This window comes from Manihot esculenta, chromosome 15 (assembly GCF_001659605.2).
Source record: "Manihot esculenta cultivar AM560-2 chromosome 15, M.esculenta_v8, whole genome shotgun sequence".
Lineage (NCBI taxonomy): Eukaryota > Viridiplantae > Streptophyta > Magnoliopsida > Malpighiales > Euphorbiaceae > Manihot > Manihot esculenta.
This window is the reverse complement of record NC_035175.2, coordinates 7,442,222-7,468,924: the sequence shown is the minus strand read 5'-3', so window position 1 is coordinate 7,468,924 and position 26,703 is coordinate 7,442,222. Positions and strand designations below refer to the sequence as shown.

Sequence of the window (26,703 nt, the reverse complement as noted above, 5' to 3'; positions counted from 1 at the left end):
AACTCTATGAATATCTTATAGTTCAAGACATGCTTTCGAGGGTTTTCCATCCCTTCATAGGCTGCCATAGTTGGCATCATGAACTTCTTTGAATGGTTTCTTATTAAACTCGTCTCACAAACGGTAATGAGGTTGGCAACAGAGGACTGCTATTGTCTCATGCTCCCAACTCTATTAGTAATTGCTCTTTCAACCTTTCTAACTTTTTATCTACATCTATGTCCTCCATTTTGGGCCTCTTCTCTGGGCAATAGTGTCTTTCTAGCTCTCCACTCTACGACCTTTTTACTGGCTCGAAAGAGTAACTCTCAGCCTTATCATTTTTTATAAGCTCCTTCACTATCCTGCCCCTAGTTGGGGCTGTTGACTCGTTTCTTTGACTGGCTTCTCCATCCTGTCATATGTTCTCCTACTATTATGTTGAGGAGCTTGATAGTTTAATGTGGGTTGGGGTGCATTGGCATTGAGCCCTTCGGCTATAGGTGGTATGCTCAATGGGATACTGAGCTGTCTCTATTGCAACATTTGGCTTAGCTAATAGGCGATGTTCTGTAACTGTAGAGCCATGCTTTGCAGTTATTAATCAAATAAGGTAGTTCGAGGTGTGATCCCAGCTGAGTTTGGTGAAGGGTTAAACAGTATGGGTGGCTAGTTTATTGGCGCAGTCAAGTTAAAGAATGAAAACTGTGGTCCTTCCTGAGTTTAACTCAGATCGTTTGAGGTGTTTCAAGTATGATTTTTGCTGTGATTGGCTATGTGGATCTTAGTGGGTGAAATGAGAATGAAAATTCTGGTGATGAAAAGATCTCATTTGCCCCACATATAACGCTAATTGAAGTTTTAGATTCAATAAAGAGTAGGCTTAAAGTGTATTTCGGTAAGTTTAGTCCATCATTCCCTTTGCTTTCTTTTATTCATTTTCTCTTTTGTTATCTAATAGTGTGTAACTGCCGTCATACGCTCGTACCTTTCGCTATAGTCACGCTTGGTCGTACGTACATATGCACTATGTCCTTTCCCATTGTTAGGCTGCCATTTAATTTTATTCGGCGTCACGTGAACACGATTTCGAATGTTGCTAGGTTTGTTACCCCATAGGTAAAGCAGGTTAATTGAGTTAGATTTCCACATATAAATTTGTGCGCAGTCCAATTCGTCAAAATAAGGCTTGAGCTTGTATGTAAAACAGGCCCATATATCAAGACTCTAATAGAACTAAGGTATCATCTTCCTAAAATGAGTTCAGCTATGCCGAAGTATCGAGAGCCCATCTATCATCAAGGGGCACAAGCCTTGATTAGATGAGCCATAAAACGGTTAGCCACGTAGCTTTATTGCGTGAAACCTTCCTTTCAAGTTTCAAGCATTAGCTTGCTTCCTCTTCAATATTTTGGATCCGACCTTTTCTCAATGGTTTAAGTCATGAGTGCCTTGAGTCAAAGCTTATGGATTGATTAACAGTGTGGACTCCTATTATTATATTCAAACTCAAATTTATTTCAAATTTAATTAAATTTATTAAAAATTATTTAGTGTCATTATGAGTTGAAATAAAATTTAAATTAATTTATTATTTTATTTTTAATTAATAATCTATATAAGATGTACTTTTATTAATATTTTTATTTTAAAGTCCCATTATTCTATTATATATTAGAATATAAAATATTCATAGATTTTTTTATAATTAATTATTTATTTAGTAAAAAAATTTGACTAATAGATATTTGACATATAAAATCAAAATTGTCAATTATATCAATTTCTAAATTAAAATCCGCTCCAAATTATTTATATACTATTCAAATATTCTTAATAGGTTTCCACCGAATTGACATCTGAATATTCTCAACCCCTTATCACCCATAATTTTTGGGTGTTTTTAATAATTAATTTGGAAAATTATTAAATTGTTGATATTTTCTAAAAAAAATTATGATGAAATTAAATATTAGAGAAAGATTGAAATTTAAAGCAGGAGGACTGATTCATCAATGAAAATAAATTATACAGAATAAAATGGTAATTTAAACCTAAAAATATATACAAGGTCTATTTATTTTATATTTTAATAAAATTTACAAAAGCCTCCCGCTCATTCGTCCCTTGTCTCCCAATAAAAGAGGCAAAACCCCAAAACCACTGAACTTTGAACTCGAAAAACCCCACCTCCTCCGTCTCCAGTTTTCCCTCCACATTCTCTTCTTCCATCAAGATCAAGAAAGAAGAAGAAGAAGAAGAAGATGAAAGAAGAGCAAATAGAGAAGCTGCGCGGAGTGGTGCGTGACTGCGTCAGCAAGCACTTGTACTCCTCCGCAATATTCTTCGCCGATAAGGTTGCTGCTTTCACCAACGATCCCGCCGACATTTACATGCAGGCTCAGGCCCTCTTTCTTGGACGCCACTATCGCCGTGCCTTTCACCTCCTCAATGCCTCAAAGATCGTCCTCCGTGATCTCCGATTCCGCTACCTCGCCGCCAAATGCCTCGTATTTTCTCTCTCTCACTCTCTGATTCTTCTATGCATATATTTTTCGTGGGAAACGGCGTACAGTTTTTGGTTTGCAATCAGGTTTATTTGCAGTGATTTTATTTAGTGGATTTGTGTAACTCGTCCTCTGTTAATTCTTTCAATTTTATTGTTTTATTTAGTGGACTTTCTTCAATTGGGATTTTTGGGTTTTTTTGCTGCATTTGTTTGATCGGAATGATTTTCTAAATCTTGTTTAGCTGATATAACCTTTTTTTTTTTTTTCTAAATGTTATTTTTTGACACCAGGAGGAACTGAAGGAGTGGGATCAATGTCTGTCAATGCTTGGTGATGCTAAGGTTGATGAACATGGGAATGTGTATGACACTAAAGATTGCAATGTCATGTACTTAGATAAAGATGGAGAAGATCGTGAGATCAATGTAAGACTCCTTGTTTTAGATGCTATGTGCTATTTCTTACTGGTATGGCTTTTTGGTGTTTTTGTTGTATTGTTGACTTTCTGCTTTGTTCACTACTACGGGTCTCAGTTGTTAGCAGCAGAATAGTTCAGGGAAGCACATCTAAGCACAAACACTTGACTCATAAGCACGACTTGGGAAAGGTCATAAGAACCATTACTTATAATAAGTTGATTATCAAAAGGAGGTCGTAGATTGCTCTACTTTATTAAGAAAGTCAATCATGATACTTGTAAGTTGCCTAATATTTCAGATTCATAAGAAAAAGTTCATCCTTTAAATCCACTTTTAACAGGAAAATAAACAAAATCCTTATTTTGATAGCTTGATTGTAGGTTTTATTGACCCACTCCTAAATGAAAGGAACTTTAGATTTGGCTTTATTTTTTAAGGATTTTTTTTATGGAATAATTAATTGCATATAACATATGTATATCCTGGAGCAAAGAAAAATGTGACCTTCTTATTATAGGACTGTGGATGTTAAATATGTAATCAAAGACAGTTGAAGGACCAAATTGTGAGAGTTAGGATGAGCTTGAATCTATTTATTTAAAATGCTAGCTGTCTGTATCTTAGTAATAAGCCTGAGTTGTAGTTAATATTATACAACCATCATCATCATTGTCATCACCATCTATGACAAGGATTACATGTACAATGGGAGTTCTTTAAGTTGGACTCTAGCTGGAAGATACAATCAGATATTGAAATTTTTAATGGATTAAGAACTTACAATTTTATTTCACAATTTCCAATTACAATTACACAATTCAGATACAATCATACAAATAAAAGATAAAAATTATGTACCAGCTGGAGCCACACATGAGAGAGAGAGAGAGAATGCTTGTTGGCTCATAGGCTCATAGCAGGAAGACAAAACCAAGGTGTCAGTAAAATGTTCAATTTCCTTTTGTGCTTAATTGTTCTCATTCTACACTAAATTTGAAAAAATATTTTATTGAGCTGGAGGATCATGTTTGCTTTTTTAGTTTTCATATGTATTTATAGTTGTTATGGCTCTGTAGAACCTTGGATGGTTGTATTTAAAAGATTTATTGATTTGTGCCTGGATCAGATTTTTTTTTTCTGAAAAAAAGAACTTGCTGAATTCTCATTTTTCTTTTGCCTTAATGTGTGGTTGGTTAGATTCATTTTAGTACATGCATATTAATACCTTCTTGTGCTGCTTATATTAACCTTCGCTGTGCATCTGAACTGTGGTTAATATGCGATACATACTTGAAGATGTATAGATTGAATGGTGTACTTGGAGCTAGAAAATTTTATTAGTGAAACTGAAATATTATTTGAATTTTGACAGATTTCTTCAGCAATCTGCTTTCTAAGGGGCAGGGCTTATGAAGCTCTGGAAAATCGTGCTCAAGCTCGACAGTGGTTGGTCTTTTTACCATCTTATTTATCAAACCATTTTTTCCCGCTCTCCTTTTGCTGTTCTACATAACCAGGGGATTGTCGTGCTTATTTATTGTAAGATGGAAATCTGTAATTTCTCTTTTACGCTCTGGCATTTATAATGTCTGAAGTAATAAAGAGAAGCAAAGTTAATGTTCATTAAGTAATTGTTTTATTGCTGATTATTAACATAAAAAATCTTTTACAAAAAGTATTTACAAATTTCATGGGACTGTTTATTGCAATGTGGATAACAACCCCAAAGTGGTGGACATTGATATGCTAATTGAAAGCGTAATTTCCATTGACATCTCTCATTTCCTAATCATCAATTTGCCATTACTGTAAGTTTGAAAAATTTAAAACTGTTAAATTCTAGAAAATTTCTTATTAGCTGTTTCTCAGTTCCAGCGATGATGCTTGAACATCAATATATCCAATTCCTATTCAATCCATAAATCATAACTACTTTCCATTTGGGTTTCCAATGCTAAATTCCCAAATTCTGAGACAAACAGCCTAAGTGCCTATTGGTCCTCCATGGACTGGATATAGGCAATTTTTTCCTGTATATAAGTATTCTTGAAGTGCCCTTACACAGAAAGTTGTCTATCTTCATAAACATAGCTAATAGTACTTTGTTTGGGTAACACAGAGAGAGAATGATATGGTTTTATGAAGTTAGGGAAGTGTAGTAAAATGTGTATCCTCATCATGTTTGGAAGAGGGTGATTGGAGAGGAAGATAAATTAATGTACCCTAACTTTTGTTTGTTGGTGGGAAGGCAAAGGAATGTCAGTTTTGTTTTTTTGGAAATAAAATAAGGTTATTGTCAGGGAGATTAAAAATATTGTTAAAATATTATCTATTTCTCCTCATGGCGGGTGGGAATATGGAGGTTTTGATGGAATGAAGCTTAAAGAGAAAGTGAGTTCAAAAACTTAAAACATTTAGTGTATAGTTCGAGATTTTCATGCAAGGGTTATTTGGGATGATGTTCAGTATTGTCTTGTCTTTCTAGCGTGTTACATGTATGTTTATTGAAGTGATCTAGAAGTTCTACAACTTCAGAATTTAAGGCTATTTAACATTTTCACATATGCTGGAGCGATTGACATGTAACTTTTGTGCTTCTATTTGGTCAATATATGACTTGACTGGTGATCAGGTCTTCAATAATGTAGTAGGCAAAATGATCCGTGTTCTTATTTAGATCTCCAAGTCTTGCAAGTATTATGGTTCAAGTATGTGTATGTTCAGGATTACTTGAGTCACTTATGCTTCGTTTTTCCGAGGAAAATATTTTGTTGAAAAACAGTTTTGTTTTTTCTGATGTTTGGTGTACATGATAAATTTGGTCAAAGGAAAGTTGCATATACATTTTTTTTTGAAATGATTTGTCTTTTTCAAATCAGATGGTCATTTTTGGACTTTTTACGAACTTAATCAAATGAAAGGAAGTTATGAGAAAATACTTTAACACTCTTTTGTTGACCAATCACTGCTGGCTGCTGTTGGCTGTCATCTGTGTTGACAACCACTAAAATTTTGTACCTTTTTTATTTTTCCTGATTCTCTTTTATTCAACTTTAAGTAAAAAAATGGAGTCTTCACTCTTCATAAGCCCAAATTTCAAATGGCCTTTTTCAAAGAGAGAGAAAAAGACAATTTTTGCCAACATTAGAAAAATGTTTATCATAACCAGTTACAGAAAATTGATTATTTAAGTAAATGTTTTCCAAAGATAGTTATTTGATGGAACAAAGTCTAAGAATTTATGTGCAAAAAGCAAAGCTGCCCTATGTGTGTATGCTGTGAGATGAATTGAAAATGAAAGCAAAGCTTTCTGAGTTAAAAAATTGTAGTATTTGAAAAAAATTGCAATGAGCAATGAATTAATTGTGTTATGTTTGTGAAGCTCTCTGGTAGTTCCCTAAGTTTTGACTATAGTCCTGATTAATCTGATAGCTATCCCTTCATTTCTAAGCCTTTGACATTAAGCTGCTGTCTATTCCAAGATATTAAAAAGGTAAATAATGGAACTGTACATCTTCACTGGAAGATTCAACTTCCACTTCTATTCTATCAGTCCCATGATAACTTTTCTCCAACCTTCTAATATTGTATATGTCCACATTTCAATGAGCATAGCATATGTCTTTAGTCTGTCACATTTCTTCTTTTCTCCTTTCCTTTGTTTCTACATTTAATTTATCTTTGATAAACTCTCTGAACTTATTCCACCAAAAACAAAACCTTGTTGTCTTTGTTGAAGGGCTTATTGGATCTACTCTGTTCTGTTGATTTATAGGTACAAAGCTGCTATCAAAGCTGATCCTTTATGTTATGAGGTATGCTAGTCATTTAGCAAAGTTCTTAGTTTGAAGGATGAGTTAACTTGCTCAAGACTCCTTTTTCTTTATAGCATTTGAAGGTGCAGGATATATGGGCTTAGCTTTCTCTGGAATATTTTAAATCTCCATGTTGAGAACTTTAGGAAGAATTTTTTTTTTATGATTAACTCATTCCAAATCTTTTCCCTCTCTATTTTATGGACATAATATCTGTGTCTTTATTAGACATACATTTAGGAAGAATATTTTGACGAAGGAAGAATTGTTTTTCCTTAGCTGGAAGTGTGACTGATTCTATGTTTCCATGGATCAGGCATTGGAGTGCCTCATTGAAAATCACATGCTTACTTGTGAAGAAGGTAAATGATCTCCAACTGCAATTCTAATTTTCATTATTTTGTGCAATTGTAGCATCTACTTTTAAGGACTTCTAGAAAATTTAGGCAAGCAGTTGATTCATTAGATTGACTGTACATTTCTCTAAAATAGATATCTAGTTCGATTCCAATGATGCAATGATCTATTTTGTCACATTTTTTCTGAAATATAGAAACAAGTCTACTTTCATCATTGCAATTTGGTCCTGATGATGGGTGGCTCTCTTCCTTCTATTCATGCTTGATAAAAAAGGTAAACAAATACAACTTGAATATCTATGGGTCAAAACATATAGTTAAGTCATCATATTTATGGATTTTTCAGGATGTCAGTAATTGTTTCTGCTTGTATATACTAACCTTCAATTATCTGCTTCTGTGAGCCAGTATGACAAAGAAAGCATTATAGAAGCCAAATTCAGAGAGCTTGAAACAGAAAGCTGCAATGGTAACTCTATGAGCACATCTTTCATGCATACACTAAAAAATGATACTGATCTTCTCGCCTGCAAAGCTGAATACTACCATCAATGTGGTGAATATCAAAAATGCTTTGAACAAACTTCCATGTAAGTTTGGCTGGTTTTTGAGCGGAGTACATTGAACATTTAGGACATTATATGCTTATTTTGATATAAGTTTTGTATATTGTTTTCTTCAAAAGACTACTTGAGAAGGACCCTTTCCATTTGAAATGTACATTGGTGCATTTAGCTGCTGCTATGGAGCTTGGAAATTCAAACGAACTCTATCTTATGGCATGTAATTTGGTGAAGGATTATCCCCAGAAGTGAGTTATATTTTCCTTGTCTTCATTTTATTTGGATAAGTTACCTCCACTATATTGTTTTCTTTCATTTTGTATTTCATGTGTTATCCTTCATGGCAAAGAGTTTTTCCATCAGTAACACATTAAATGATCCTCGTAAACTGTTTAGTAACCTAACTGTTGAATCCCATATCGGTTTGGATAGAGGCAGCGCTAGAGCCTCCTCAATGATGTTGGGCCTCCTGAAAATATTTTGTGCTCCATTGTAGTTCTGGATGGATGTGAGGGATGTGTTGAATCGCACATGGATTGGGATAGGAGTAATGTGCCCATTTATAAGGGTACTAGACACTCATTCCTTGATCCAAATTTAACACTAACAAACATAAATATGGAAAATGATGTAGCAGTAAAAGACTTAAAGATAGTGCATGAAAAATAAAAGAAATAAGGAGGCAAAAACATAAAAGAGAGTCGAGTAAACCCAGAAAAATTCTATGGTAGTCATTCTCAGTAAGAGCCATAAAACAATTGATCAAAGTCCAATAATGTGTAAAGACTGCATGGTGCTTGCTGATGCATATACCAATAATAAATATAATCTGGAGGATTAGAGATTTTTGCATTTGCTAGCCTTGTGGACTTCTTTTTACCTTTAAGAAATAACTTTCACTATGATCAAGCCAAATTCTGCCTGATAAATAGCTGTTAGCAAAAATTTCATGTATATATGTACTGATTGTAAGTCCTAAACCCTTGATTTCAAATAAACAAAAAAGAATATCTTGCTATAAACATATTACAATTTGGCACACTGAATTGTGAGTTTTTCCTCCAAACAAACATTGCATGTGGGCTGCATGTAAGTTCTCCAAATTGCTAGACTAGAAGTATGAAAAAAAGGGAAGAAAGTGCTAATGTTTATTAGTTGGAAGGAAAGGTGATGTTTCTGAATACCATGGTCAGGGTGGGCTGCGTCCCGTAGGATTGGCTTAACTGGGCCCCTACTACCTCTTGCTTCCCCTTCAAGTATACAAGCCGGACCCCTTTGACGTATAATAGACAAATTGGCAGGTGAATTGGTCACAACAGAAAGAAAAGAAGAAGATGATTTTTGTTCAGCTGTTATAGTTTCTTGCCTGAAGGTGTTGCTTGAATGATATAATATAAATGTTTGTTTGAATTGAGAATTTGTTTCCAAAATCAACAGGAAAGAGAGGGAGGGAGGGATAGATAGATAGAAAGAGAGGTAATGTTTCTTAGGATTATTCTATGATTTCCTATTGAAGATTGTGGATGATATTTCAAAATTTCGAGGATGGTAATTCTGTGTTCTGGCGCTATCTTTTGCGTGAAGTCATTTGCTTGTTCTGGACTCATTGCCTTTTCAGGGCTCTTTCATGGTTTGCTGTTGGTTGCTATTACTATTGTATCAAGAAGTATGACCAATCACGACGCTATTTCAGGTAAACGTTAAACAACCATAAGTGAACTTATCCCTGGTTTTGAGAAATGCTAATAATCTGTTGAATTCATTCTGTTCAATGTTGCAGTTGTAAATTGTTTTTGCATTCTTATTCGGATGAAAAGTAATAATTTAGCATTTGTTTTATTGTGATAAATAGATCCCAAAAGCTAATGGATTTGGTGCTTGCACTATACTGCCAACCATACATCTTGCATGCTTTTCATTTTAATTATTTTGTTGTATAGTAGATCTGATTACTTCTTGTTCTATGTTACAGCAAGGCTACGAGTCTCGATGGAACCTTTGCATCTGCTTGGATAGGCTATGGCAATGCTTATGCTGCTCAAGAAGAGGGTGATCAAGCAATGTCAGCATATCGCACTGCTGCTCGTTTATTTCCAGGGTATTTTATACTATTAGTTTATCAACAATATTTCTAAGATTGTTAGGGCTATTTGTTTGAAAAATGTCCCTCTTCGGAGTTATTTGGACACTATTTTCTGTGCACGTGCACATGCAACATCTGAAATTTCCTTTCATTGGTCATTTGAATAGTTCATTCTGCTTGGAACCTAAAAGGCAACAAGTGGGAAGGGCTTAATTGTTGAGAAAGGATTACCTGCTTGTAGTGCTTTGTCTACCCATAGGAATGTCTTTATACCTCTTATAACTTTAACTTGTGAGTTTCCTTTTAATTTACTCTTCCTCGTCCTCTTCTTAATTTTTGAAGTTTGGGAGGGTGAGCCTTGGTACAATGATAAGTTTTCTCCATCATGACTTGGAGGCCACAGGTTCACTCCTCTTTAGCCTCTTTGCAGTGCAAGGTAGGGTTGTCTACTACACCCGACTTTCCATATAGTCCACATTGTAAGAATTTTTGTGCACTGGCACCTTCCATCTGTATGGTTTAGACCTCTTTTTGTTGAGTTTTTGGCCTTCCATTTTCTTTGGAAAACCATGCTTTCTCTTGGATTATCTTGGAATTTGGTTTTGATTAGTTATAGCAGTCTTAGCACAAAGAGAACCATTTGAATTAAGGATTAATACATTAGAAGGATGGTCATTAGAAGATAGCAGTCACTGTTACTTGTGGGAAGAAGTGAAAGGTTTCTTCTTCACCTGTTATGAAGTTTATATGTAACTTCTGTTGTAAATGTGATCTTTTATTTGTTTTATAGGAGTTCTTGAGTTGCATTAGAAGACTTTAGAGATCTTTGAATTTTTAAAAACAAAATAGATTAAACCTTCCTTCCTGCTTCCCAGATAAGAATAATATAGAAATTAAAAACAAAACTAAAAAATTGTAGTTTAACCTTTAAGTAACAGCAGTTCTAGTTATTTAAATTGTGCTTTCTAATAATGATAAACCTGCATTCTTGATTTGATTCTAATGTTATGGATTGTCAAAGTCCTCTTATTATTTATAAATTCTCTTTTTACAGGTTGAATCTTGATATTCTGTTATTCCAGGTGCCATTTACCTACGTTGTACATTGGGATGGAGTACATGCGAACGCACAGTTATAAGCTTGCTGAGCAGGTGAGTATTCTTAACATGGGCATATTGCAGTTTTTAATTTTATGTGTGTATTTTTCACTTACTATGTTTAGTATTTATATCAATTCTTTTGTGGTTTGAAATGACTCTTGTTTGTTCAAGTTCATTTATAATTAGCTCTATCCTCAGAACATAGTGTTGGTATACTACAGATATTCTCAAGTGAATGTATGGCTGTTATACTTCAGAATTTTATGCATGGTGGTGGATGAACCTAGCACTGCTATTTAAAGTTCTTTAATTGATGTCCTGTACTTATATAAGTTTCTGGACTAGGATTAGTATCAAATGTGAGCATCAATATCCGGATATGGCTATATGTAAGTAATGATTTATGCCAAGATGCTGCTTAGCTTCTCAAATTTGGTTTAGTGAAATTTTATGAATAGCAATTGGTTTAGAGTGTTGGATCTTGACATTTGTTTATGAATTTGAACATTAAGGGAGGCTTAGGATAATCAGTTTGTCTAAAGATGACAATAGATTCCTATTCTTCTGTAGTATACTGCTGGGAGATTCATTACACAAATTAGACCTCATAATTGTTGCTGGGATCTTGTTGTCCTCTTTTGGCTTATTAGTTGATGCCTCAAAATGGTCAGAAACGTTATGGTTACTTCTTGAAAGGAATTATAGCAGTTGACAGAGTGAAGGTTACTGTTTAAAGAACTGGGAGCTTGAGAAGCTATATTTTCCCCTTTGATATATCTTGTTTACGATACTGTTATCCCGCACGCATTTATGGGATTCATGATTGTTAGGACTTAGGAGTAATAGTAGTTCCTCTCTTTCTTTAATCCAGGGAGACTTTTTTAATTCCACCAGACTTTTGACGATTCTTTCCATTGAATTTGGAGTTTTCTTTTATTTTTTTATTGTGTAATATAGTCCCCCCACCCACCCGTGCTGACAAGGCATCTTACAAATTTCATGATTCATTATAGGTGAAAAATTTTTTTCTTTGGAGTTTGACATCCCTCCAAAATTTAGGCAACAACGACAACAAGTGTGAATTGGTCTGAAAATTGAAAATTAACTTTGCTGTGTAACTTGTGAGCTATGAATTGGCTTCATAGTAGAGACCCATAACATCATTTCTGCCCACATTGGATAAAGCTTGGCATTAGCTCATTTATTGCTCAAGTGCAAGAATCCTGGACCTTTGAACTTACATTTGGATTTAAAAGCAAGGAAGAAACAAGCTTTTCACTCGTGAAAGAAGTCACCACCTGTGCAAGAGCACAGCTGGTTTCCTGGTAAGGCTTCCCCAGAAGAGAGATTAGTGCTGGAAGGTGTAGATGGAGGAAGGGCTATAACAAAGTAAAAACCATGAAACAATAGGGGTAAAGAAATTCTAGGCTGTGAACAAAATAGGAGTCCAGGGGGCTAAAACATGATGGCTTGGTTGCCAAAAATATTATAATTGATCAATTATGGACATAACCATATTAAGCTTTATTCTGCCGTCCTACAGACAAGCTTGGTCTTTCACAAGCCAGAAGAAAGGGAAAAAAACATCTAAATATGTGTGTGTGTGTGTGAATGAATTCTATTATGAGAAAGAACAAGTGGTAAAACACCATGTATTATTTTGAGTACTGTGGTTATTTGCTTTTATCGAATGATTAAAGTGGAATTATTAAATTTAAATATTTTAATTATTTTTCAATTTCAGAGTAGAAAATAGTGGTTGGGAACAATTATTTTAATTAATCTATAAAATACATGGAGTTTGGTCCTAATAAATTTACTCTTAATTTGCCTCTGCTTTGTTGTTTGGAATCCACTGGTATTTCTTTTTATCTTATTTTCCCTTGTCTTGTTCTAAAACAATAATTTGAATGGCTATGTCATTTATTATTCTTGATTTTCTTCTTCTCATGGTTTCAGGATCCTAATCTTTTTCCTTTTTCCAGTTTTTTATGCAGGCGAAGACAATATGCCCTTCAGATCCACTTGTGTATAATGAATTGGGGGTTGTTGCTTATAACATGAAAGAGTAAGGATGCTCCTTACTAGATAGTACAGTTTCATTGTTACCACCACTTTCCATCGTTCTCTATTTTGTGGAAGTGACTTTGCTGGGAACTTTTACTAGCAAAGCTCTTTTATATTGTTAATTTTGAGGGCTTTTTTTACAATGACAGAATAATGTGTTGAGAATGTTGTCATTATTTTACTAGAAAGGCTTCTTTAGGTAACTGGCCATAAATTTTTTGATGTCATTCTTGTTAAGCTAGTTTGACTTGCATAATTTTGTCTTCTGAAATACTTTCAGGTACAATAAGGCTGTACTGTGGTTTGAGAAGACTTTGGCACACATTCCATCTTTAAGCCCATTATGGGAGCCAACTGTGGTTAATCTCGCCCATGCATACAGGAAGTTAAAGTATGTTATAAAATATGTGGGAATCACTTCCTTTACTTTTCTTGGTTACTTTTCTATAATGTGTTTCAAGATGTTGATGTTGGCAACTTGTTATGTATCTACCGAAAGCCCAAATATTTTATCTCAACACAAGTGGGAAAATGGACTTTTCTTTCACCACTTCTTCAAACAATCTTTGTATTGTAAATATTCTGTAGCTGGCTGAGGTCTCTACTGACTGACAAGGAAATAAATGCACTCTACTATGTTCTATATAGCAATTGGAATAAAAAATGCTCTAAATCTGCTGCAAGCATCAAGAGAAATAGGATGTTCTATGAGCTGGAGAATGTTGATTTGGAGGGAAAGTTACCTGGTGACAGTTATTGGTGAGAATGATTTCGGAGGAAAAGGTACTGAAGTAGTTAAAAGAATCTGTACAGGTCATCCTGCAGTAGTTGGGGTTGTTAAGAGGCAGTTACAGTGACTCTTGTATAAAAGAGAATCCAGATGTACCTGTAAAGCATTCTTTGAAGAACCAATGACAAGAATACTTCTGTCTCTGAAGCTTCTAGTTCTCATCTAATATTTTCTGTTCTTCTCCTGTCTCATTAACAGATGCTGTTCAGTCCATATTTGACATCCTCGCCCTGTTTCATTTTTGTGATGCTTATTTATAGTATTATTGTGTTAGTAGAATATTTTGCATACCTAATTATATTACCTTGCTCTGTGTCAGGATGTATCATGAAGCAATTTCATGCTATGAGAGAGCATTGACATTATCAACTAGAAGTTTAAGTACCTACGCAGGTCTTGCATACACTTATCATTTGCAGGTGTATATTGATCTCCTTTTATTGGCATACATGCATATGCACACATAAACATGGCAACTTCTATTTATCCCGCCAATATTTGTACTCCTTGACATGGAACAAGCTTTCGGTGAACATACTTTATGCCGAAAATTCACAGGTTGGCAGAGTTGACTATAAATGAATCAATGTCGTGTCAAGTGGGATAATTGAGTTGAAAAAAGGAGTTGGGACAAATACAATTTTATTTATTTATATACATAAATCCTTTTACATTACTTAATGTGCACCTACAAAAAATGGTAATATAGCTAAAGTTTTGATTGAAAAATATAAATTAAAAAAATGTTAAGTGATTTTTGCTGGTGTTGGAAAGTGATGATAGCCAAGTGAGTCAATGCTGAGGTTGAAGGTAGGTGCAAAAAGTATAATTTAGCAAGTTATGTTAGTTCTCTTATATTTAATGCGTTTTATTGATGCTGATATGTTCAGCTAAAGTTTCACAAATAAAATTTTGAAATTCTAATTTATTAATGATACAAGAGTTAATGTGGTCAATGAGCATGCTAAATTCTGGCATCTATAGAATGTACTGAAGCTTTAATCTTGTTATGGAAGAAAAAGTACTTGCAACTTTTTTGAAAGACAACAAAGAAGAAAATCACTTGAATAACCTTGTAGGACGGTGAACTGAATGGGAATGAGAATAGGGAACTAGCAAACTGGCTGTAATGGACGAAGTTGGCTTTCTACTCCTCTACCAAGATCCCTTGTTAATTTGATGAATTTTATGCATTAGAGGGGGAAAATTAATGGTGTTCAACAGGCAAATGCAGGTCTCAGTCATGAGGGGAATATTCACGAGCCAGAAATAAACATGATAAAATTCTGAGATGAATGGTGTGATATGAAGTAGCAACCTACCTAAAAAAATTTAGTTTAAACTACTATATCTGTTAGACGTGCAAAACAAGAAAATTAAAGTGCAACGCCTGATCAATTACATCCCATCTTTTTGCCTTACTAAATTCCTTTTCTCTTAATCTGTAGTAAAACTTTTCTGCATTGAACAGAACCTTAAATTTTCATGTTTCCTTGTCTTTTAGATTTTCAAGTGTCCTCTTATTCTTTCTTTATCCTGTTGCAGGATAATTTTACTGCTGCAATTACGTACTATCACAAGGTTTGTAATCTTGAATTTTTGTTGTTTCATTGAATGTGCAAGGAATTCTGTCACTTGCATTTTGATATCTGAGGATGTAAGATCAGTTTGAAATTGTGATGAAGCATTTGATTTCCTCTACTCTAAAATTTGCCTGCTCGATCAGGCTTTATGGCTGAAACCGGACGATCAGTTTTGCACAGAAATGTTGAGTTTGGCAATTGTTGATGAAGGTCGCAGTGGCATAGACCCAAAGATGGAATTTCGCTGAAAGTGAGTTTTTATATTTAATGAAGCTGTGATATTCTTTGAATAGGTGTTGTAATGTATGTGCATTATGTGCTATGATTTATGGGACAACATTGTTTATTTTGATACTCGTTCCTTGTATTGGAATAGGATGAATTAGGCATATTTATCGTCTGTATCATTTTTGGTTTCTGTAGCGAATTGTGCAAGCTGAATATTTTTCAATGAAGTGAGCAAACATCGAATGGCATTTCTTCAGTGATAAGTCTTGCAATGGCTTTTTGATGTGGATATATATATATGCACACCGAGATTCTCTATTATAAATTCAATTAATTTTATTATTGATGATAATGCTAGTCACAGTACTAAAGATTTTTCATCCGGTCTGGGTTCATAGGACGATAAAATATTTACATAATGTATTTTAAGTTGAATGAAAAATAAACGATAATTGACCCCTCTTGTGTCATTATGTCCACATAAATTAGTTAAGCAGCGAAGTTAAAGCTGTAAAAAGATCTATTTTCAGTTTTAGTTTTTTTTCACGTTTTCTTGGTTTTTAATTTTTAAATTGAAAATTGGAAGAAAAAAAACGAAGAAAGAAAGGACATATTTGCTTATTCAAGCTTTCTGTACCTCGCTTTCTATATTTGTTTTAATTCAATCAATTGACAAAAAATGTATTAAAATTAAACATATAAATAAATTTATTGTTCAATCTTTTAAATGTGTTTTTCAATTCAAAGATATATATTTGAAATTTTAGCATTAGTTAAGTTCAACACCATGAAGGGGACAGTTTCACACCATAAATAACTTCAAAATCTCCCACAAGTGTTCTGATACTGCTGTTAACCAGTCTCGCTTTCCAGCTCCACAAGCTGCCAATCAATTTTCACCTCAGGATGAGATAAATGGCAATTTAAAATCAACCAAAACGCTCCACATATGCTTCTGCCAAGGTATTTCCATTGACAATATTTGTTGTTCCTATGATCAAATCATATGCCATCCCTTCCTGCAAGACAGTTCAAGTTTTAGACAGGATATTCTAACCAACTTGCTTTTGGAAGTTCCGAACAGAGTACACATTTGTATACTGCTGAACTATTTGACATGCCTGAGCACTGAGATATCGGAGAGCAGAAATTTCTGCAAACGTAACCCCTCCGATGAATACAACAAGTACAAGGGCGCGCCTTCCATCAGCTAATCTGAAATATATTTACAGTGAAGGAAAAACTAAATGAAGATCTAAATGTTGCATCATACAAGTTGGAAAACATTTTGTCGTAAAAACTTCAAAGAGAGGATCGACAGACTTAGTTCCATGAAGACAATATCCACAAACCACAAAGGAAAAGTTATGCAGTAACACACGAAAACCAAATAAATTTAGATATACCTGTCTGCAGCTTCAGAAGCTCTGTACAGTGTGTCAGAAGATGGACTGCTTAGAACTCCAGTCTGCAAAAGCAGTGCAAGCTATTGATAGTACCAGATATCAAAGCATAGAAAGAAGAGAGAAGCAATAACAGAAACTGTACACACTCTCTTTGTTTCTGAGTGTGGTCCTGGCAACATCTTCAAAATTTCTTCCATAGGACGCCTGTAAGGGTCAATTTACCACATTTGACAAAGATAACAACATGGATCAAGTCCACCGATATATTGCAAATATGAAAATAACTGCATTTAAATTAAAAGGAAAAAAAATGCAAGGATCCAATGTATCAGAAATTCCCAACAAGAGTTTACATCTTTCTGTTATTGCATCCAATGTAATTAGGTCACAAAGCAAAATAGTACAGAAATTATTGCATCTTTCTGGCGATGATCTAAAAGCAGATAATACACAGATGCATAATGCATGTGTGTGAGTGCATGCGTGCATGAGAGAGAGAGAGATGTGGAGGAAGAGGAAGGGAGGGGGAGGATCCATGTTTAGATCACAAAGTAGTTTGAGACTGATGCTCAAAGAATTGAGCCATAATGCATACATAAAAAATGTGAATGGATATCTCAATCAATTATGCACATTCCTACGTCACAGTATGACCGTGTATTTAAATTAGAAAGGCTTTCATAGACCCTTTGATCGGCGTGATTCACTTTGTAAGAAAAAAATTCAAATGAAGTCTTGCAAAATAAATTCTATTTTTCTTAAAATGAAAATTTTTTAAGTTAAAAAAAATTGAATTTTTAAATTTCAAACAAGAGAATTGTTAGAAAGAAAATCAACTGAATTGAATTCTCAGAAAATTCTTAATGCCAAACGGAGGGAAGTCATAAGAGCAAGAATGGAATTCTAAGATTTTCATACTTCCAATAAACAAGCAATGAAATGGCCAAAGTGCAAGAGCCAGAAATTGATACAAAATTGAACTAACCATCCAGATCGAACAGCATGCTGAACAAGACGGATACTCAGTGGTGCATATCCAGAAAAGACATAGGAAATGTCATTTGGGCTGTTGCATATCAAATCACTTCAAAAGTTAGGAGGAGAACCAACAAGAATTTAAAAGGATAATGTGTTACAATTGTAGAATTGTGCTTGAGAATTAAATGTATCCCATTTCGCAAGCCAAGATATTAAAACACGCTCCTGCCAAACTTTGCATTTCAGAAAATTGAAAAAAGAATAATAAGGTAATTGATAAAGAAAAGGCCTTCTTAGTTGCAGTTTGAAAGGGGGAAGGAAGAAAAAAAAAAGCAAGGCACATATGAAATACAAAATGGGCTAAAAACGGCATGTCCAAGCCACAATGAATCGTTTGGAATGTGTATTACAATCAATAAACATGGAAATTGAAACAAAATAAGGAAAACAAAAGTTTTTTGTTTTCTTTCAAATTGTCAAGGAGTAAAACAACAAAAGTAGATGGCAAGTACTTGAGTACATCTGACCACGACATATACATTTCAATTTTATCATCTAATGTTAGTTTGAATATTTTAAGTCCATAATTACTTAGATTGTTCAAACGTAAATAACAATTACTGTAACAATTAAGAGGTTGCAAACTAAGAAGTTGCATGATCTAACTCACCACGCGGTTGGCTAAGTTAGAATTAGATCTCTTTATTTCTTAAACCAGTTAACAGTTGAAAAGTAAAAACCCCCAAGGACGTTCCTTGGCGACTTGCTAACTAGTATTTGATTAGCGAACGTTTCCTAATCAATCTAAATCTAAGGAGAGATTTGATTGTGATAAGCGTCTTTTACGACCTAAACTAATTTATTGAAACAAATAAAAGAATTAAAGTATCAATGATTAATTTCCAAACTGAAATGAATCCTACACTTCAACTAGAGTCTTTTTATCATTGATTTACTATTCTTTTAATCATTGCTTTCTTATATTACTTTTAGTTTTAGTCTTAGTTTATCATCATAAAAAAACCACCCCCTTTGCTTTACTTTTATTGTTGATTTTTCCAAATCATTGTTAAGAAAGGCATAGTGTCAATTCCTGTGGATTCGACTCTATTACCACTATCTGCAGTTTTTAATTGTTGATTATTAATAGGTTATTTTTTACAGTTTCGACAACCGCTATCATTGACGTTATAAAAAATCTACTAGTTAGCCCTTCCATTAATTGTAGTCATTAAGTATTTTTACTATTTAGTCTCTATGGTTTTGAAAAACTCATTAGTTGGTTTTTAGGTTTCTACTAATTAATCCCTCCATATTAGGGGCACTACAGACTTTTTTTTTACAAAATTAACGGCTAAAATTAATGGATGGACTAAGTAGTAGACTTTTTAAAATATCAATGACGTTTTTATATATTTTTCAAAATAGAGAGACCAACTAGTGAGTATAACACAGGGACCAAATAGTAAATTTTTCAAAAAAAAAGGCAAATTTACATTCTAAAGTCCTAAACAAGTAAACATGAACTTAGTAGAACTACATTATATGATAGAGAGCTATACTTGGCAGTATCAGTATCTTCAACCACAAGTTGTAGGGCGCGCTTCACTGTCAGCCAGTTGCTCTTGGTTTCCTGAGAGGTTCAGGTTATGTGCAAAGCATTCAAGATTTGACAGAATCCATTCTAAATTTAATTATATATGCATACTGAAGAAATATTTGATCAACTGATACTAAACCTGCTTTTTAAGCAATCCAGCTTTTTCTAAATTATTCAAAGTTGCCATGTGCTCAAACCCATAGCTGTGGAGTAGCTCCCTCCTAAACCAGGAGCACAGAAATATCAAATAAAGATGATGCACTGTAACTAGATAAGGTACAAGATAAAAGGACAAAACCATAATGACTATGGAATCATGTGGATCAGGCTATGCTTGCCTCAAATAATCAAAATGCTTTTTGGGCAACCCTGAGCTTGTAACAGAAAGCAAGATGAGCAGCCGCAGAACACTGACAAGAGGTTCCTGCTTATGGATTAATTCTTCAATGTGCTCAAAGCATCTGCACATAGAGGAGCTTGTTTAGTAAATCAATCAAAATGCCTAGAAACATATTATGCAAAGTGAAAACGCATAACATCTCCATAAATTGATAACTGAAAAATGAAACGCTTAGTAATTTTTCAAACCAAGATAAACATAAAACAAACATGTAATGCCAAGTTAAAAATAAAGTAAACATGTAACAACTATAATCTCACAATACCAAATGTTTTGACCTAAGGAATAACCAAAAAACTTGTAATAAAATGTTTTGACCTAAGAAACAATTCAGACATACCTAGCAAAACAAATCTAGTGTACTAATATCAGAGAAGAACAACCACAAAAACATGCTTTTCACAGGGAATCAAACATGATAATATTAAGTATTAAATAATACTATGGTCTTTAGCAATAAGCCTCCAGTTTTAACATACTGAAAACTGTTTACTATCAAATAATACAACATCATTGCAACATGTTTTGCACTTATTGTCCTGTTTATGCATATAGAGGGTGTTATACAGTGAGATGAATTTTATCATTTAGCACTTTATATTCTCAAAACTTGGAGGGAAGAACTTTTATTAACTTACATGTCATAGCTCTGAGCCTCAACAATAGTATGTTCCATGTCAAGCCTTGCTAGAAAGGATGGCTTGGATGTGAATGTTGACAGATGCTGTGCAAGATTTATATGCCTCTGAAACAATTAACAACAAATTAAATTCCAGCTTGCATTGAAACTACATTTGCAGATTCCATGGAAAAGAGGGAAAGCGTGTGTGTTACAGTCATTTCTGGCAATGAGTTGAGCTTTTTAACAAAATCCTTCAACTCAGAAACTGTCTGGTTCTGCATGTTTTACATGGCACCCAGTTAGAAATTGCACAAAGAACCATTCAAATATCCTAAAGGAAAGCAATGAAAGATTATATGCAATTCTCACAAAGAGTGGATGAGCAAAATTACAGTTGGATTTGACAATATAATAAAGATAGACTAAATAATAATCTTTGGTTAGCAGCAGTTGTATTTATTAGGCTTTTATGCAGCTATACGTTGGTGTAAATAATTTTATGGCTATCAAATTCTTTTTTTACTTGTATATATACACAGATACTTGAGTTACCAACAACCAAGTATGAAAGATGTGAACAGAGAAATTTAGATGCAAAACAATATACTAACTGTTGTTGTCATCTCTGTGTAGTCCTGCTTCATAGATGTTGCTTTTTGCCGCAGGACCTGCAATCATACTGCATATGGCAACTAAGGCAATAGAACTCCAAGGGAACAATTTCAACTTTAGGGACAATGAACAGATTAAGGCTTGGAGAGAGGGGAACTTCCAAAAGCTAAATTAAATAAGAAAAGATGAACCTGGACAACGACTTCAAAATTGAGATCCCTGATCTCCTTGAACAACTTGTCACTGTAAGTAAGCCATATGCATTAGATTAATATACCAGAGAATATAGATGTAAAAATATACATAGATAAAGAGCAAGAGCTAGGAAGGGGATGATTTTAAAAAAAAAATACAGGGAAGGATATAGAATTGGCGGAGAAAAACTTTACTTCATTATGTCTGGAACTAAAAAGGAAGATAAGGAGAAGATAAGAAAGCATTTTTCCTCCTTTCTAGAACGGTCGGAGAGAGGAAATTTAATTGTAAAAGGGCTAAATATTTAATCATTTGATAAGAAATATTATTTTCCTGATAAGCTAAAAGTAACAATACGCAGTATTAAATAATGTTACAATGTATTTCAAGGATAGCTACATACAGCAGCTTACAGCAACCTACCCTAATCTCAATGTATAGGGATCCATTGGAGAGGAGAAGCAAATAATGAAAGTACGAAACAATATTATTGTATAAAATATTTCAGGCAGATAGTTCATTCTACCTTGAATTCAGTGGAACTTTCATCTTTTTTCCCTCTTGTTGTTGTGCGCCCATTATCGATGCATCAAGCTCCACAGAACCATTATTGATATGCAAAAACTGCAGTGGATCTATTAGAGATTGCTTACAGCAAATCAGGTTAACTAGAAACAAGTATCATGGAATTCATTCGATCAGGTTAAACCATAAATGTAACACTTAAAAATTCAGCATCCACAAGATGGAAACTAAAAATCCCCAATTCTCATGCTAGAAGAGGTTCAATACTCTTACAAGCCTAGGTATGCATATCTATAAAAAAAATGCAATTTTAACTGCTAATTATTACACCATTAGAAATTAGTGAACTTGACTTCCATAAAACTATCCAAAATGGAACATGGGTGGTTGGGGAGACAAAAGTTTAACTCAATATTCCACAATTTTCAAATTACAAGGGATGAAAACTCAAAAAATCTCATTTCGTGTCCCATCATGTAATGATGTTTCTTTAATAGAGTTGATAAATTTGTGTCAGATTACCTCATCCAGTAACCCTTCATATGTTAATTGAGAACACATAGGAGTAACCATGTCCACCTGCAGTAAAGGATTAGTAAGCTTCTCTTTCAAAAAGAAAAAAACAGTAAATTTTAAATACCAATATTGTTTATACGAGCAATGACATTATAAATCTGTGAAGCATAAAATTAAAAATCTCTGAACAATAGTTTGTTTATGAAGCAGATGGGATGGGACTATTGGAAACTTCGTAGTTGCAGGTAAAATATGAGCTATGCAAATTCATAAAAGAAGCTTCAGCTTTTTTAGCTTCACTCTACCTCATATTGGATTGAGTTTTTAGCATGCAAACTCAATTTTTGTACTCTACATGAACACTTTCATTATCAAAATTTTTATTGAGGTTGCCCAGAATCAGTGTAATATGAGGCAACTTCTTTCTTATAACCAATATTTATGGGCCATGATTCATCTTTAGGATTATTAGACAGTGTTGCACTCCATGACTTCCCCTTGTGCCAACATTGAATTATTGAAACTGATGCTCTCCATTGAAGATATAATGAATGTCTAGTCTTCCAACTTATTGTAACAGCTTAGATAGCTCAACTTGCTCAAATAAATCACACTGTTATGAATACGATTAATGATATAGGATAATAGTGTTTATAGGCAAATGCAATTCTAGTATTGTTTATACTTATGTGTGTTTGTGCCTGCAACTTTTGCCATAATCACATGCAAAGGTACATATTAAGAGACAACCTACCTCCCTATCCAGAAGGATGACTGTATTTATCTCTGGAACACCCATCTGAAGTAATAAGTAAAAATTTAGTTGGCTGCAAAGCATTGCAAATATACACACACCCCAAATAAAGGGCTAATTAGTAAGTTAATTTGCTTATGTTGTGATGAAAAATTACATCAGAGGAGTTGACTGGTTCTTCTGTTTGCATGTGACTGAGAATGTCAGCAACACGTACTGATGCTTTGCCTTTGGCCCTCACATGTGGTATCACTCCAAAAGAAGACTACAAGACATAACTCTTCCATAAATACAAAAGCATATGAACCATGGTAACCACTTACTCATCTCAACAAATTTTGTTTAAAAGAGATTGGATCCATGAAGCCATACGCACCTCAAGCTTGTGAATGGCCTTAGCAATATGCCAAAGGGAGCTTGTATCACCATCAACTTGGCAATCCTGCCATCAACAGAGGGAAAATATGGAAAAAAGAAAGGTCATAAAAGAGGAGGAGGAGGAAGAAGAAGAGGATTTTTGTTAAAGAGAAAAATAAAAGTTTAGTATAAGTTGCAAACTCTGCCATACTTTGTTAGTGAAATCAAGTTCAAATGATAATATATCCTCATCCAACGGAACAATGTAGAGGGGGAATTCTCCTATGGTCATCAAGTGATGAACTTTCTCTTCCTCAAGCACCTGCTTAACCATAAATATTCATCACATCATCTAATTATGAGTGCATTAGTATTTTATACCATGATATCAAAATTCAATATAGTCAAAACAGATTGTACCTTCTCGCAAACAACCTCACGGCGAGGTACGAAGTAAATATAATACTCCCTCTCAAGTCCTTTAGATGTATCATTATGAACATGTGAGCATATGCATCTCATCAAATTAAACCGAGAACGAACTAGGTAGACCACCTTGGTGCAATCAGTTTGAATTGGGTCTGCTGAAAGATGCCGCAGTTCAACACCATGTTCCTGTTTTAAAAACAACACAAATTATTTTTTTGAGGTATTTTATTGGAAGCAAATGGATGCTACAAGAACTAAAGCATTACAAGTAAAAAAAGTTTACCCTTAAAATTGATGTCTGGATGATCAATGAAAGAGAGCCACTAAGCTTTGGATCAATCACCAAGCACTTCTTTCCCCGAATCTATTTAAAAATCCAATCATTTCGACATTAATTTAAAATCAAGTCTGTAATTCAGCAGCATAAATGTACTTGGGGGAAAAATCACTAACTTAAAGCTCAGATTTCGTTCAGATAAATTTTTCAAAAAATTCAGATACATTAACTTAAAAATTTTAAAACCATTCCTTTGAAAAGGCCAAAATAAATAAACCGTAGTGAGTGAAGAATGAGCTTACATTCTTGAGGATATTTACGAGCTCTCTTTGAGACAGTTCCCTGCACATATAAATCCATGCCAAAGATGAAAAACTAAAATGTGAAATTAAAAGAATATTACAGTTCTGATTATATGTAGCTGAATGAGTGTGGTCACCTTAGGGATTTGAGATTCAGAGGAGAGTTATCTAAGTTTGGAATCTGAGCCATTTAAGTTAGAAAATGAAGCCAAATATTCGTCTCTGCAACACGGAAAGCACAGTACAGAAGCTAAACAGATAGATTTTCAAACAGTAAGCACCAGAGAATCCAGCTAAATTTAGAGAGCGTACCTCAATCTATGGGAATTGAATCCCTCCCTAACTGAAACCCTTAGATTAGGTAATTTTCGGGCCGGTGAAGATCGCGAAACTCTATAACGATTATTTTAAGGAGTAAAAGTGGGAGAGGTTCAGTTGAATCTAAAAAGCGACGGTGATGACTTCAAAGTGATGAAAGAAAGCAGCGGTGCCGGCGACAGTGAGGGAGAATGGCAATGGTGAACACAATGACAGTGGTTTCAAAGCTTTTTGATGGTGGTGATCTTCTTCTCTGTGTGTTTGTAATTGTACACGACAGTTAAATACTCCAGCACAAAATTGATGGTAGAATTACGGAATTTAATAAATAACCGAACCGAACCGATTGAACAGAATAAATCGATTCGGTTCGGTTCAGTTCAATCCATAGGTTCCGATTTCATTATTCGAACATCTTGCAGAAAAGACCAAATTCATCCACAAAACAGAGGAAAAACCATCTTCAACTCCTTTCATTGCATCCAAATTGAACATACAAGATCAGAACAATGAAATCAAATTTCTCCCGATCCATTTCCGCCAAAGTGCTCAAACTAAAATTCAGCAAATCCAACCGTCAATCAAATAATTTCATTACCCATTTAAAACTCAATCAAGAAAGAATAATTACCATAGTGTTATTATGGTTTAACCTAACTATTAAGTTTTCATGTATTTTATAAACTACATTAAAATACTTATATAACTCGTCCCTTTCTCTTTAAATCTTTTTAGCTTCGCTATAAAAAAAAAAAAAATCTTTTTAGCATTAGTCAATATTTTCTTACAGTTCTTAAAAGTGCCAATTTATAAAGCATCAAAAGCATGTTTGATGACCGTTAGATTTTTCACCCCGGACTGAGGACAGACCCATTAGGACAGCCCATAGTCCGAAGGCTTCTAAGTCTCTTCCAAGAACCAGGTCCAGCCCGCTCAGCTCAAAGACCAGACTCCAGTCAGATTCTTCAATCAGGCCAGCCCAGCTCTTTCGGCCCAATGAACAGATCCCCTCTGGGCCTAGTCTTATCCTTATCTTCCGGCCCAGCTCGGAACCAAGAAAGAGTTCAGCCCGTTCGCCTTGTGGGACCATCCGTATGCGTATTTGGGGAGAATCAGGGGCCATCACGCATGGGGCAGAGATTTGATTTCCTCGTACGTCTGTATCAACGTAGCAGGGACAGATGGCCCAATGACACACGTTCTGTTACACGTCACTAGCAGACAAAAGGAAACATATAAAAGGAGAAATACTCTCCTCTAGGTCTAAGTTTTTTTCAGTTTTACAAAACCCATTGTAAAACCCTATTTTCTGGATCTCAGATCATCAATTGGCGCCGTCTGTGGGAACGAAGGAGATCTTTTCATCGCCGGAGTTCCACTCTCACAAATACCCACTGAGATCCACAATGGCTAATCACAACGAAAACAACGTCACTCCAAATGACCTGAGCTCTGCCCAAGAGAGGCAGCAGTTCTCCTTTTCTAATCCTACAACGCCAAACAACCAAACACCAATCCCTTTCAACCCCTCGCCAAGCTTGGCGAGGAATGCTTCCGCCGCCACCTTGTCCAACTAAGACCTCCAAACCATGGCCTTCCAACTACAGAGCACCGCCCACTGGTTGGGGCAGATAATGCAGCAATGGGGCCTTAGCACCCCCGCAAACGTGTCACCAGTGGTAGAAGAACCCCAGACTAACGAACCTCAGCCTACCTTCAACCACCCCAGAACTGTCAACCAAGAAACCGGAGACGGGAGGAGGAGAGCCGGAGAAGAGGAAGAGCCGGAAGCTCGAGTTCATGGAAGGAGGGTGAAGGAGCTGATAGAGAATGATGAAGTCGATAGCTACTCCGCCGGAACCACCGGAAGAGTGGGGAGTGAGACATGGGAAGAGGAGGCCCACCAGGAGAGGAA

General features: G+C 34.8%; 2 protein-coding genes across 2 annotated transcripts; one reads left to right on the top strand and one right to left on the bottom strand.

Annotated features, from left to right (window-relative positions):
- The first annotated feature begins 2,089 nt into the window (after positions 1-2,089).
- LOC110600832 (anaphase-promoting complex subunit 6) lies at positions 2,090-15,753 on the top strand. The gene is made up of 16 exons (XM_021737724.2): positions 2,090-2,489; positions 2,780-2,914; positions 4,281-4,354; positions 6,684-6,723; positions 7,040-7,085; positions 7,277-7,356; positions 7,491-7,672; positions 7,768-7,893; positions 9,264-9,338; positions 9,618-9,743; positions 10,811-10,880; positions 12,815-12,897; positions 13,177-13,287; positions 14,006-14,105; positions 15,232-15,267; positions 15,413-15,753. The coding sequence occupies exons 1-16, from the start codon at positions 2,244-2,246 to the stop codon at positions 15,515-15,517; spliced, it is 1,635 nt and encodes a 544-aa protein (XP_021593416.1). The 5' UTR covers positions 2,090-2,243; the 3' UTR covers positions 15,518-15,753.
- A 428-nt stretch (positions 15,754-16,181) lies between these two features.
- Positions 16,182-25,090, bottom strand: LOC110602259 (vacuolar protein-sorting-associated protein 33 homolog). The gene is made up of 23 exons (XM_021739733.2): positions 24,783-25,090; positions 24,608-24,692; positions 24,471-24,510; positions 24,175-24,255; positions 23,883-24,077; positions 23,674-23,784; positions 23,482-23,547; positions 23,263-23,370; positions 23,106-23,150; positions 22,358-22,414; positions 21,837-21,934; positions 21,307-21,358; positions 21,115-21,171; positions 20,716-20,778; positions 20,520-20,626; positions 19,820-19,942; positions 19,621-19,702; positions 19,444-19,514; positions 17,889-17,969; positions 17,050-17,107; positions 16,904-16,965; positions 16,619-16,712; positions 16,182-16,516 (listed from the first exon to the last, which is right to left on the bottom strand). The coding sequence occupies exons 2-23, from the start codon at positions 24,658-24,660 to the stop codon at positions 16,427-16,429; spliced, it is 1,794 nt and encodes a 597-aa protein (XP_021595425.1). The 5' UTR covers positions 24,661-24,692; positions 24,783-25,090; the 3' UTR covers positions 16,182-16,426.
- Positions 25,091-26,703: the final 1,613 nt, after the last annotated feature.

Bases quoted from the DNA above. Each gene is read 5' to 3' on its own strand.
- LOC110600832 (XM_021737724.2), top strand. From the start codon at position 2,244: ATGAAAGAAGAGCAAATAGAGAAGCTGCGCGGAGTGGTGCGTGACTGC. The intron at 7,673-7,767 runs GTAAGTTTGGCT...TTTCTTCAAAAG, and splicing joins TGCTTTGAACAAACTTCCAT to ACTACTTGAGAAGGACCCTT. The intron at 10,881-12,814 runs GTGAGTATTCTT...TCCTTTTTCCAG, and splicing joins GTTATAAGCTTGCTGAGCAG to TTTTTTATGCAGGCGAAGAC.
- LOC110602259 (XM_021739733.2), bottom strand. From the start codon at position 24,660: ATGGCTCAGATTCCAAACTTAGATAACTCTCCTCTGAATCTCAAATCC. The intron at 23,785-23,882 runs GTACAATCTGTT...ATGGTTAAGCAG, and splicing joins GTGAGGTTGTTTGCGAGAAG to GTGCTTGAGGAAGAGAAAGT. The intron at 19,703-19,819 runs GCAAGCATAGCC...CTCCTGGTTTAG, and splicing joins AAGCATTTTGATTATTTGAG to GAGGGAGCTACTCCACAGCT.